The 10855-nt window shown below is 39.5% G+C and overlaps 1 protein-coding gene across 2 annotated transcripts; it reads right to left on the bottom strand.

Moving 5' to 3' along the window:
* Positions 1-830: 830 nt before the first annotated feature.
* On the bottom strand, positions 831-9446 carry fosb (FBJ murine osteosarcoma viral oncogene homolog B). 2 transcript variants are annotated; one of them, XM_058387028.1, is made up of 6 exons: positions 9168-9446; positions 8779-8966; positions 6767-7099; positions 6536-6643; positions 5435-5758; positions 831-5295 (listed from the first exon to the last, which is right to left on the bottom strand). In XM_058387028.1, exons 1-6 carry the CDS (start codon positions 9229-9231, stop codon positions 5230-5232), a joined length of 1083 nt encoding a protein of 360 aa, XP_058243011.1. In that variant the 5' UTR covers positions 9232-9446; the 3' UTR covers positions 831-5229. The 2 variants fall into 2 exon arrangements, with proteins under 2 accessions (XP_058243011.1, XP_058243010.1); XM_058387027.1 differs by having other exon boundaries at positions 831-5758; positions 9168-9445.
* Between the last annotated feature and the right edge of the window lie 1409 nt (positions 9447-10855).

The raw sequence follows: 10855 nt of genomic DNA, 5'->3' as shown, positions 1-10855 counted from the left end.
AATCAGGTTTAATTTTAAAAACAATAGGCCAAATACAGCATACCATATTACCATACCACATGAATTTGCTTGAGCCATAGTGCTTTTCATTCCTGAACGTTCCACTCATACACAGTATGTATCATGTTTGCATCACTTCCTGGTTTTTATTTGTTACTGAGAATTAGACTGACCTCTTAAACCCCTTTCAAGTGACCAGGCACACAACAAAGTAAAATCACAACCATAATAACACTGATTTGAGTTGATAATAATCTCCATCATTTGATTAAAATGATGCAAAATGAAAAACAAAATAAAAGCAAACCAATGCAGTCAGGGACCTGCTAGATATACATTACAGACCCCCACTTTGAGAACCATGAATTTAGATCATGAGACCTCCTATTATTGTCCAATGAGAAGCTAGTGATTGAGAGGAAGTCAATCAATTTCAAAAAAGAGTGCAAGAAATAATCATGTAGGCTTGAGCAAAATCAAATATATGTTATATAACAGTTATATATGATTACAATGCTACCCAATAAGAAGAAAATAGGTGCTAATAATACTACTACTAATAATAATAATCACTAATAATTGTGACTGAAAGCTTATGTGATATGAACACATTACATAGGCACGTATCTAGTTCCATGTAACCTAAATGCAAGACTAAATCTCACATATATGACGTTTGATGCTTAGTTAAAGATATAAGTATTGTTTATTGTATTGTATTTTAGCTATTTATCACTCTTTCATAGGACTAGAGTGGAATGATGAATTGCATGCAAGTGTTTTAAACAAGAAATACTTAACAATTTCAGTTTGAATAAGTCCCCAAAATGGAAAACTACTCAATATGCTTCCTTTTATTTTAATGCCACTTTAAAAAAACAAACAAAAAAACAAAAAAAACAAAAACAAAACAACAACAAATGAAAAAAAATAAAATAAATAAACAAGAAATGATGGTCACGCGAAGAGATCCAGATAGGTTAGCACACTCAGGGTTCACAGCCTGTTTACAACAAAGTAAAAAGTCCTTCTCAATTTGTGTAAAGGGCTAATAAGAGAGTGAGATAGAAATTGAGAAAGATAAATATAAGGAGTATGCTGATATAACCCCCAAAGAGCCATTGAGATTGAAAAAGATACACTATGAGAGCATAAGAACGGCTGAAAGGCCAGGAACATGGTGGTCATAGCGTTCTGTACTACAGAACTAACCTACAACATTCCAGCCAGTTCAGTCCAAATTACATCCCAAACACACACACACATTTTATACATTGTCATTTCTCATACACCAAAATACACACAGACACACAAATATTGACAAGGGGCTGGTTCAAATTCATCCGAAGTGCTTCGTTGATGTGAATAATAGAGGCACTGCTTCCAAAAAAAAAAAGAAAGAAAAAATTTTAAAAAGTCCACAAAATGTCCCACAAAACGTTTATGCATTTTCCGTCTTAACAAGTGGTCACTTTTTGTACGTTCGAATTTTAAAACATTATTAAAGAAGGCCCTTGTTGATTCCACAAAGGCAGACACAAAGCATCATCAACAAGAACATATCCACTAAGGCAAAGCCTTAAATTCACCAACATTATGACACTATTAAACATTAAGAAAAAGCCATTTTTGCAGGTTAGCTATTATGCTACATGCCAGTGTTGCCCCAGGTAATCCATTCATCTATATTGCATTTAAAATGCATTTAAAATAAAAACAAAACAAACACCAGACAATCACTGCAGCAATGTTGGTTTCTGAATTGAACTGAATATCTCTGTAAAGCAGAATCTCCGCCATGCTCTGCTTCCGATATTAGTGTCATGTCATATACAGTAAAGGATACAGTAACACTAGATTTTGGCTTAAGAATGACAAAAGCACCAACAGCATACTATAAGCACCAATGCCGGCAGATTCGAAAGGTTCTGCATGCAATAACGCGACGCCTCTACATCGTGAGACATCACAGAGATGGCGATCTGTATTTCCGGAGCAAATGTTCCACTTCTAGCTTGTTACTTTCACGCACCGTGCCTGTGTTTGACATTTTGTGCAGCATTACTCATTGTCATTACACAACAAACTCTAAATCTGTGCTGGATAAGATCCTAAAAATGTTCCTTTCTATATTAGAAAGTGCTTCCATGCTTTACAAAATCCTTATTCTTTTATTCAAAGCCCAAACATCTGGTTTAAGAGCATCTCAGGATCGTCGAGCGTTCATGGTGCCGTACTGATTTTGAACAAAAGGAGCCTCACATTTTTTGTATGTTTTCTGAGCTTCGTCCCATGAAATACCACTTGAGAAAATAATGAGAACATTTAACAGCTGCTTTGTAAACTATGGTTTCTGAGCGTGCAAAATCATCCCTGCTCTTCTGTTCTATCTGTTGAACAGGAATGGATTTCCTGTCAAAAATCTTGCACATTTGAGGAAAAAGAACAAAAAAAAGAAAAGCTTATTCATGTGTGCATGTGTTTGCAACTTCACGTGGGACAGTACACACTGGAGTGTTGAAATCAACCCAGAAATATTACTTGAATATTTCTTCATATTGCTTGACCACAACATTCCAATAGGAATTTCCGCCCGAGTACATGGAGACTTTACATGGAGACACTTATTATCTTCACTTGATTTTATTGTTTTGGGGGGGGGGTTTCCCGGTTCGTTTTGTTAATGTTTGTTAGTTAGCATCCAGTGTGTTTTGTCCACAGGGGTTGTTTTGCTGAGCGAGGACCGTAGGGATCAACCTCACACTGACATAAAGCGAGAGAAAGAAAACAAAAAAAAACAAAAAAAAAGAAGAGAAAAGCACAGCATCACCTCTATAAAAACCCATGATACATATATATGCACCACAGAATACACTCATCATACAGATCATGTGTTTTTATATATAGAACATATAAATACACAGCAATAGAGCAAAGGCAGTGACAATGCTTCTCATATTGAAGGAAAGGCGGGCTATTATTGTATATCGTAATATACTTTTTTGTTCTTTTAGAAAAATATCTATGTTTAAAACCAAAACCAGCCACACCAAGCTCACCCTCGATATTTTTTTTCTTCATTAACAAAAATAACCATTTTACATTTCTGCACATTACAATCATTGTACATATATATACGTACTATGTATATATATATATTATATATATATATATATATATATATATATATATATATATATATATATATATATATATATATATATATATGCATACATAGTAAAGAGCATTTTAGGTTACTTTATAGGACATAAAAAAGGTTCATAGTGCACAACATTTGTCTTTTTTAGTTGCCAAATGTAAGATAACAATGAAATAATAATAACAATACTTATTACAATAAGACAACAGTAACAGAGTAAAAGGAGCCGTTCAAAGCTCCAGAAGGTTCCTCCATTTGGCAGCAACGACAAAAGCGAGAGAAAAAGCTGAACGAAAAAAGAAAATCCTTAAAAAAAAAAAACCTAAATAAAAATATATTTATATATATATTTATATATATATCCAAAACGATATTTAACAAATTCACAGGAAAATAGTTTTCATATTCATAATCAACTCCTGTTTTTCTTTCTCAATCTGGCTTGGCCCACGGTTGTGCTTTCTCACCACGTCAACCTCTATAAAGAAAGAAATAAACTGGAGAAGCAGCTTCAGTGATGCCTTTTCACAATAAAAGCCTGCAGCTGCCTGCTGATCTGTCGCATGGTTCAATTGGAACAAGGTTGGTCAAAATTTTTTTCAAACGTTTTCTATTTTTTAAACAATCTGTAACAAGCACTGACTGAAAAACCTGTGCCACTCACAATAAGAGCAGTTTTTGCATGTAAGGTTCATTTAAGCCACAATCTTTTTTTTTTTTTCCAGGTTGAAGCTAATACTATTGCGGAAACAGATGGAAAGCCACTGAAAACAGTCTTCAATAAAGGGAGTTGGCATAGGATTGTACAAAAAAAAACGATCTGAAAAATATGTGGACAAATAACGGGGAGGAGATGGTGTTTGCCAGAACAGAAGATGAGCGCTTTGTTTTTCATGTGGCTTTTTTTTTTTTTGCTTTCCTCTTCTCAGAGATGTCCAGGACATGAGAGGATATCTAGCTCTCCATCAGCGCTGGACCTTCGAGTCCTTTTCTGTGCTAGTCAGGTTCATTTGGTTTTCTAAATCCCACATCTCCTCGGGGTCAAAGAAGAAAAACGGAACACAATGCCTGCTCTGAAATGTCATTTGCTCCCCTGTTTACGTTTAGCTGTCGTTGTTGTTGGCTTATTTTTGTAATCCTGCGTTTCCTCTGTGAAGTGTGGCAGTCGTTCCATGCTGGAAGGGAAAAGGGGGTTGTCTGTGGTGCTGGGGTGGCCCGGCCATCATTCAAGGTTCCAAGGGCTTTCAGGGTCCAATGGGCTCTCGGGGGCTGAAGGCTTCACAGAGTACCAGAGGCACATAGAGACAGAAGAGAGGAGAAACAGATGGGCAGATGGACGATGCAGGAGACAAGAAAAAGAGATAGATAGTGATTTGATTGATCGATCGATTGATTGAATGTAGACGGAAAATAACGCCCCTTATTATTTAAAAGTTCCGGCACAATGACAGAGAAGGAAAGGAACGATTAGATGATGGATGAGGAGCGCAGAAGTGAGTGGATTACAGTTTGGCCTATGAGAAAACTAAAATATTGAAGCCACAGAAGGTGTCCCCTTTTTCGAGAAATACACTGTGCAGAGAATCGGCATGGAAAGAGCTTGAACACCAGCAGTAAGCATGAGCAACGTGAGCGAGAGAGAGAGAGAGAGAGAGAGAGAGACAGAGAAACAGAGAGAGAGACCAAGCAGAAGGAGGATTAAATATAACTAAGTGCATTATCATTTCAATGTAAGAGTGTGTATGGGGGGTTGTCTAAATTTATTACAAATTAATACTTTTTCTGATAGTGATTTAGGCTTGAGTTAAGCAACTAAAGCACCAGTGCAAAAACCATTTAGCTGGAGCAAAGAGGCTGTGAGAACTTTTTACTTTTTGCAATAAATATAAATCTAAGATGTGAATATGTAATATCTCCAAAAATATGAGAGGCTGAGTACATCTACTTGATAAAGTGAATGATTGTGTGTGTGTGTGTGTGTGTGTGTGTGTTTGTGTGTAGGTGTGAGAAAGGGCAATGACAGTAAGCAAGAGGTCAGGGCATTCAGAGCGCGAGAAGTGAGGGCGAGTTCATGGAGTCAGAGGACTGCTCGCTGCTGCTGGTTCGCTGGTTAGCGCTGGCGCCGCAGGCTCCCTCTGGGTAGGTGAACACAAATGAAGATGTGTATGAGGGGTTGTGGCTGCCAGCGTCAGGGTTACCGCCGCCGTCGGCGACAAGGCACGGGCCACCCGCCGCCGGCTGGCTCGGCCCATAGAAAGAACTAGAAAAGGCTACCTCCTGCATCATCCCTTGCTGCTGCTGCTGCGCCGACTGCTGCTGCTGCTGGTGGTGGTGCTGCTGGTGGTGGTGGTGGTGGTGGTGGGACGAGTAAGGTGGAGGCAGGTAGAACGAGTCCTCCTTCACAGTCAAACCCACCACTGCCACAGAGGAGGATGGTGGCGGAGGAGGCGCCGGCGTCTGCTGCTGCTCCTCCTGGTAAGGGATCTTGCAGCTCGGCTGATGGGTGATGAGGACAAACTCCAGGCGTTCCTTCTCCTTCTGCAGCTCTGAGATCTCAGCCTCCAGCTCTGCCTTCTCCTCCTCCAATATGTCAGTTTCCTGGGGGGAAAATGGAGACGAGTGAGAGAGAGAGACACTGAAAAACAGGCAAGTCTCCTGAGCCTTAAAAAAATTCTTTCTAATTGGAAATTTTGAAAAGGTACAAATTTAGAATGGGTTGATCTTTTCTTTTCTATTCTTAAAACCATGAAGCAATAGTTAATTTTTATTACTCGAGTCCAAAAGTAAAAACAAAAAATGGTTTTCAATAATATTTTTCATATATTTTTTTATTATATTTTTATATTATTATATTATAAAATTTTAAGCGGTAAATCTCATAAATAAATATAATAAATAAATAAATAATATAATGAATATAATTTTTGGATAAAATGCACATATATAAGCTATTTGTAATTTTTTATTAATTAATAAAATCAATTCAATATTATTTATTTATATATGTGTGGGTGGCTTTAACATTACAGAACAATATAACTTGGTTGTAGATTAAGATCCTTAACAAACCAAAGGTGACAATTGCAAAGAAAAACCCATCCTCTTCTGGGTGGCACCAGACTGTGAGATAATAAATAGAGATTGTATACAATAAAGCCAAACAATACTAAGTGTGTTGAAAGGATGTTCAATATGATCATTGTGGTCTTCACGATCACAGCAGTAGTTCTTAGAAACAATAAATCATGTAAAAAATCAGGCAAGACGTACTGCATTTCCATAACACTTACCATGCTGAGATTAAGATAACGCTTGTATATCCTCACTCACTTACGCTATGACTAGGTCATGTGATTTGTGCAATTAGTTGCTCACCGACTGTAGCCTGTCTGTAAGCTCACGCCGTCGATTGCGACACTTAGCGGCAGCCAGTTTGTTTCTCTCCCTCCTGACACGCCTCTTCTCTTCCTCCTCTGGGGTCAGCTGGAAAAAGGGATGAAAATGTTTTCAACACTTGCACGGCATACACACATGCACAAGAAAGGGGATAAAATCTCAGCCTACATGTATACAAACCGTTCAGGCCAGCACATGAGCCTCGCTTACCGTTTCATCACGTGTGCGCCGGCGGCTTCGTGACTGGCGCAAGGGACCTGGGGTGTCTGAGCTGGGAGGGGTGAAGCCCGAGCCGGAGGAGAAGCTCGTCCCTGGCATGTCGTATGGGTCCAGGGCCACCGACTGGGTCATTGTTGTAGTACCTGTGCCACTCTGCCCTGGTGCCACAGAGGAGATGAGAGTGGGTTGCACCATCCACTGCAGGTCCTGACTTGTGGTGATGGCAGTCACTGTAGGAACAAAGGAGCCAGGCATGTCCACCCCTGGAGCGCTGCCAGCTGAACCACCACCAACCCCTACACCTCCAGCGGCAGATACACACTCCTATGAAGCATAAACACAAACAGGATCTAGGTGTCTCAACAGGTCACACAGGGATAACAAAATATCCTGCTTTGTACTGAGACTGCTTCCTATTTCCAGGATTCATCCTAAAGCCAGCAGTTCTACTGCCTTATACCACCAAAGACAAAGAAACAAACAAACACACATTTGTACTGCTTCCGATTCCTATATACTCCCTGTATATTCAAGCTATGGCCTATATAAAAGAAAACTAGACCAGAAAATAGGCTTGAATGCTAACTGTAATCGATGCAGCTGTAAGCATGCTATATGTAAACACTTCTACACACAATTATGGTGCTCAATCTACTCTGTGAACAGCATTATGGATTTAAGGAAATGCTTGAATTGATAATATAGACAAGAAATAACAAAGACAATATTAGAATTATCTTTGGGTCAACTGGTCAAGGTTTGAGGCACATTAAATATTTTTAGCCAAAGGTGATAACAGCAAAACTAATTAGATTCAGCTGCTAGACATATAAGACACAGAAGACATATAAATAATATAAATACTGCTTATTATTAAAAGTATGTACAAGCTACAGCATAAGGCTTATTAAATAATAATTCTAATCCAATGTTAGTATTGCAACGTTATTATTATGTTTTTAATAGAAAATATGAGATGTAGATGTGAAGGTACTATATGCAAACACTTCTACACCCAGTGTAGGTCTCTATATGTTATAACCAGCATTATGGATTTATGAAATTATTATTTTTTGATATTTTTAAAAAAAATTATTTACAGACTGAGTATACAAGCATAGCTTCAATACTTTCAAATATTTACATTACTTTTCAAAAATCATTTTCTTTCTTTTTTTTGCATGGTTTTGTAATAGATTATTAATAATAGTTTCTATTATACTATTATAACTATAGCATATAATAATAATAATAATAATAATAATAATAATAATAATAATAATAATAATAATATTGTTATTATTATTATTATTATTATTATTATTATTATTATTATTATTATATGAGTCGTCACGCACAATCCTTGTTTAATAAAAGAACACCCTTTGACTTTCTATAGAGAAAATTTTCCCGTCTCGCTTCTTGATTTAGAATAGCGGAGGCAGTCGGTAAAGCTCGTGCGCGCGCGCGCGAGTTCGGGAGCTTCGTTAATATTCGTACGAAGCGTCAGACGAGAGACTCCGCGACCATCAGCCAATCAGCGCGCTCGAGTCCTCCTTTCAACCCCCCCCCCCCCTCATCCACCGCCCCTTCTTTGCTCCGCCTCCGCCGTCACTCCCCCAGTGCTCCCCTTAGCAACGCGACGTAACACTCCAAAATAGAACGCATTGACGTCACAGCGAGGCCAGAGCGACGAGGAGGGATCCGGAGAGCGGAGCGAGAGGGGGGAGGGGCCTAGCGCGTGCACGTCGGAGAGGTTCCACCGCTGTAATCCACGGTGCCGCGTGATGCCACACACGCACACACGCGTTGCTAACGGACTGCTCTGCACTCCAACAAACTACGTAGCTGTATCATGATTTTATGCAAAGTTTATTCCCAGAGTTTTCGCATATTTATTACTATTTCTTCTTTTACAACGGTTCAGCAAACGCAAAACAGACTTAATGCCAGCGAGCAGTTTGACAGGGCACGCATGCAGTAAGCAAACTCTAAGGACTTACTTGTGGTGCAGTGGTGGTGGAGGGGCTCCCGAAGGAGTCCACCGAAGACAGGTACTGGGATTCGACCGACGGAGAGGAACTTCCACGGGAGCCGCTGTCCGGGTCACCGGGGAACCCCTGGAACATCTCCCCGGCAGAGCCGAGTTGAACCGAGAAAGCACTCGCTCCCGGCGAAAATGGCACGTCACCTGGCGCCCAGCGAAAGAGTTTGGGTTCTAGTGCACTGTCTAATTCATCATCTCAATGCATGTACAAGTCACTTTGTTGACCTGAATGCATGCATATCTTCAGAGTTCGCTATATAAAACCTGTACACTGGCATGTCAAAGAACGTCACGTAAACTAAAACTAAGCAAGTAATATAAAATTAGATTATGTCAGCCACCTACCGTAACACGATTTACTTGAAGAGTCAGTCAAGATGCCTTTCGTGTCTTTCCAAAAAAGTTGCATTAAGATGGCAATCCAGTTCTGCGTTTGGGGGAAACAAGTTTACAACTCCAAAGCGGAGATGTCCACTCTGGCTGGCGAAATCACAAATCCTTAAAGGTTCCTTTTATTCGAAGTGTGCATTTATAAATCCATCAAAAAATAAAAATGTCCGCAACGTGTTTGGTCAGCGACAGTAAACAGCGTCTTGTGCGCGCGAGCCGGCGTCTCTGGTCTTCTGAATGAAGCCATCTGAGCCGTTGTAAGTAGATCGCTTTGTCTCCGCCCCTCACTGGAGTTCCGCTGACGTAGATGCCCATATATGGTTCATGGAGCGGTGTTTTTGTTTTTTGGTATCCTAGGCGATGACGTTTAGGGATTCCCTCACCCACAGAAAAAAACGCTCTAGCGCACTGTCGAGAATAGCAGCGTTTACTATAGCTTCCACGGGAGATATTTTTGATTGCATGTTTTTTTTAAAAATAGAGACTATACAGAAACGACAGGGAAGGACAATATTAGAACGATCTCTGGGACAACTGCGTCAAAGAAAAAAAAAGGTTTCAGCATATATGATATTTGCTTAATGTTGCCACGGAAGGTTTTTTTTTAACAACAAAACAAATTAGATTGAACACATAGGACGCTTGCTGTATTTACGAGCTTAGTGCATAGTGTCTACATGAGAAAATATATAATCAGACGTTACACATGATCACTTTGCAAAATACACAGAAGAAAAAGGAAAATGACCGAGAGACTGAAACTGTCATGTATGCAGTAAGCAGAGAAGGCGCTATCCGGTTTCTCAGGTGAAGGAAGGGGTAGTGGAAACGTGCTTTAGATGAACACAACTCTCCATTGTAAACTTTCTCATGGGCCTCACGGAATCCCCGGTGGTCTAATATTAGAGTCAGCCGTGACTCTATAACTGTCCTGGAACATTTTTAATGCAACAACATAAACAAAAAACAGAAACAAGTTGCTGTTAATTATAAAGGAAACAATGTATCACATGTTGTAAGGTCTCATCATCAGCATCAGCATCTCCAACATCATAATTATCACCAGCAACAATAATAATAATAATGATGATGATGATGATGATGATGATGATGATGATAATAATAATAATAATAATAATAATAATAATAATAACGTTGATGATGATGATGAAATCGAAGGAGAGTTTAAACCACATGTTCTCGTAATCACCATCATAACTGAGGACATCAGACTACACTGAATACAGCCTGACCGAACAAAGCCGAACTTGCCGGAAACTCACAAAGCTCCTCTTGTTTTGCGTGTACAGGAAGGGCATGTGCAACAGTGAGACACTTCAGAATGAATAGAAAGTTTCATTCATCACTTACTCCCTGTGCACGACAACGTGGGGCGCCTGAAATCGGAAATGGGAAGAAGAAAGGAGGAAAGAAAGCAATAGGAAATTGCAGGAGAGCTTTTTGTGCGAGCTGCGAGAAAACACAAGGCAGAGTGAAAATGTCAACACTGAGTATAGGGGCCGAGCGAGGACGACAACAATTAGTCAGCGTGCTGACGTCACGGACGGAGAACGTACTGTTCTGTCCACCGGGCAGGTAGGAGCTAAGCTAGACTACTCTAACCAGCATGACTAACACGACGT

The sequence above is a fragment of the Hemibagrus wyckioides genome, linkage group LG04, assembly GCF_019097595.1.
Source record: "Hemibagrus wyckioides isolate EC202008001 linkage group LG04, SWU_Hwy_1.0, whole genome shotgun sequence".
In the NCBI taxonomy this organism is placed as follows: domain Eukaryota; kingdom Metazoa; phylum Chordata; class Actinopteri; order Siluriformes; family Bagridae; genus Hemibagrus; species Hemibagrus wyckioides.
Note: the sequence above shows the minus strand (reverse complement) of the source record. Positions and strands in the feature narration are given on the sequence as shown.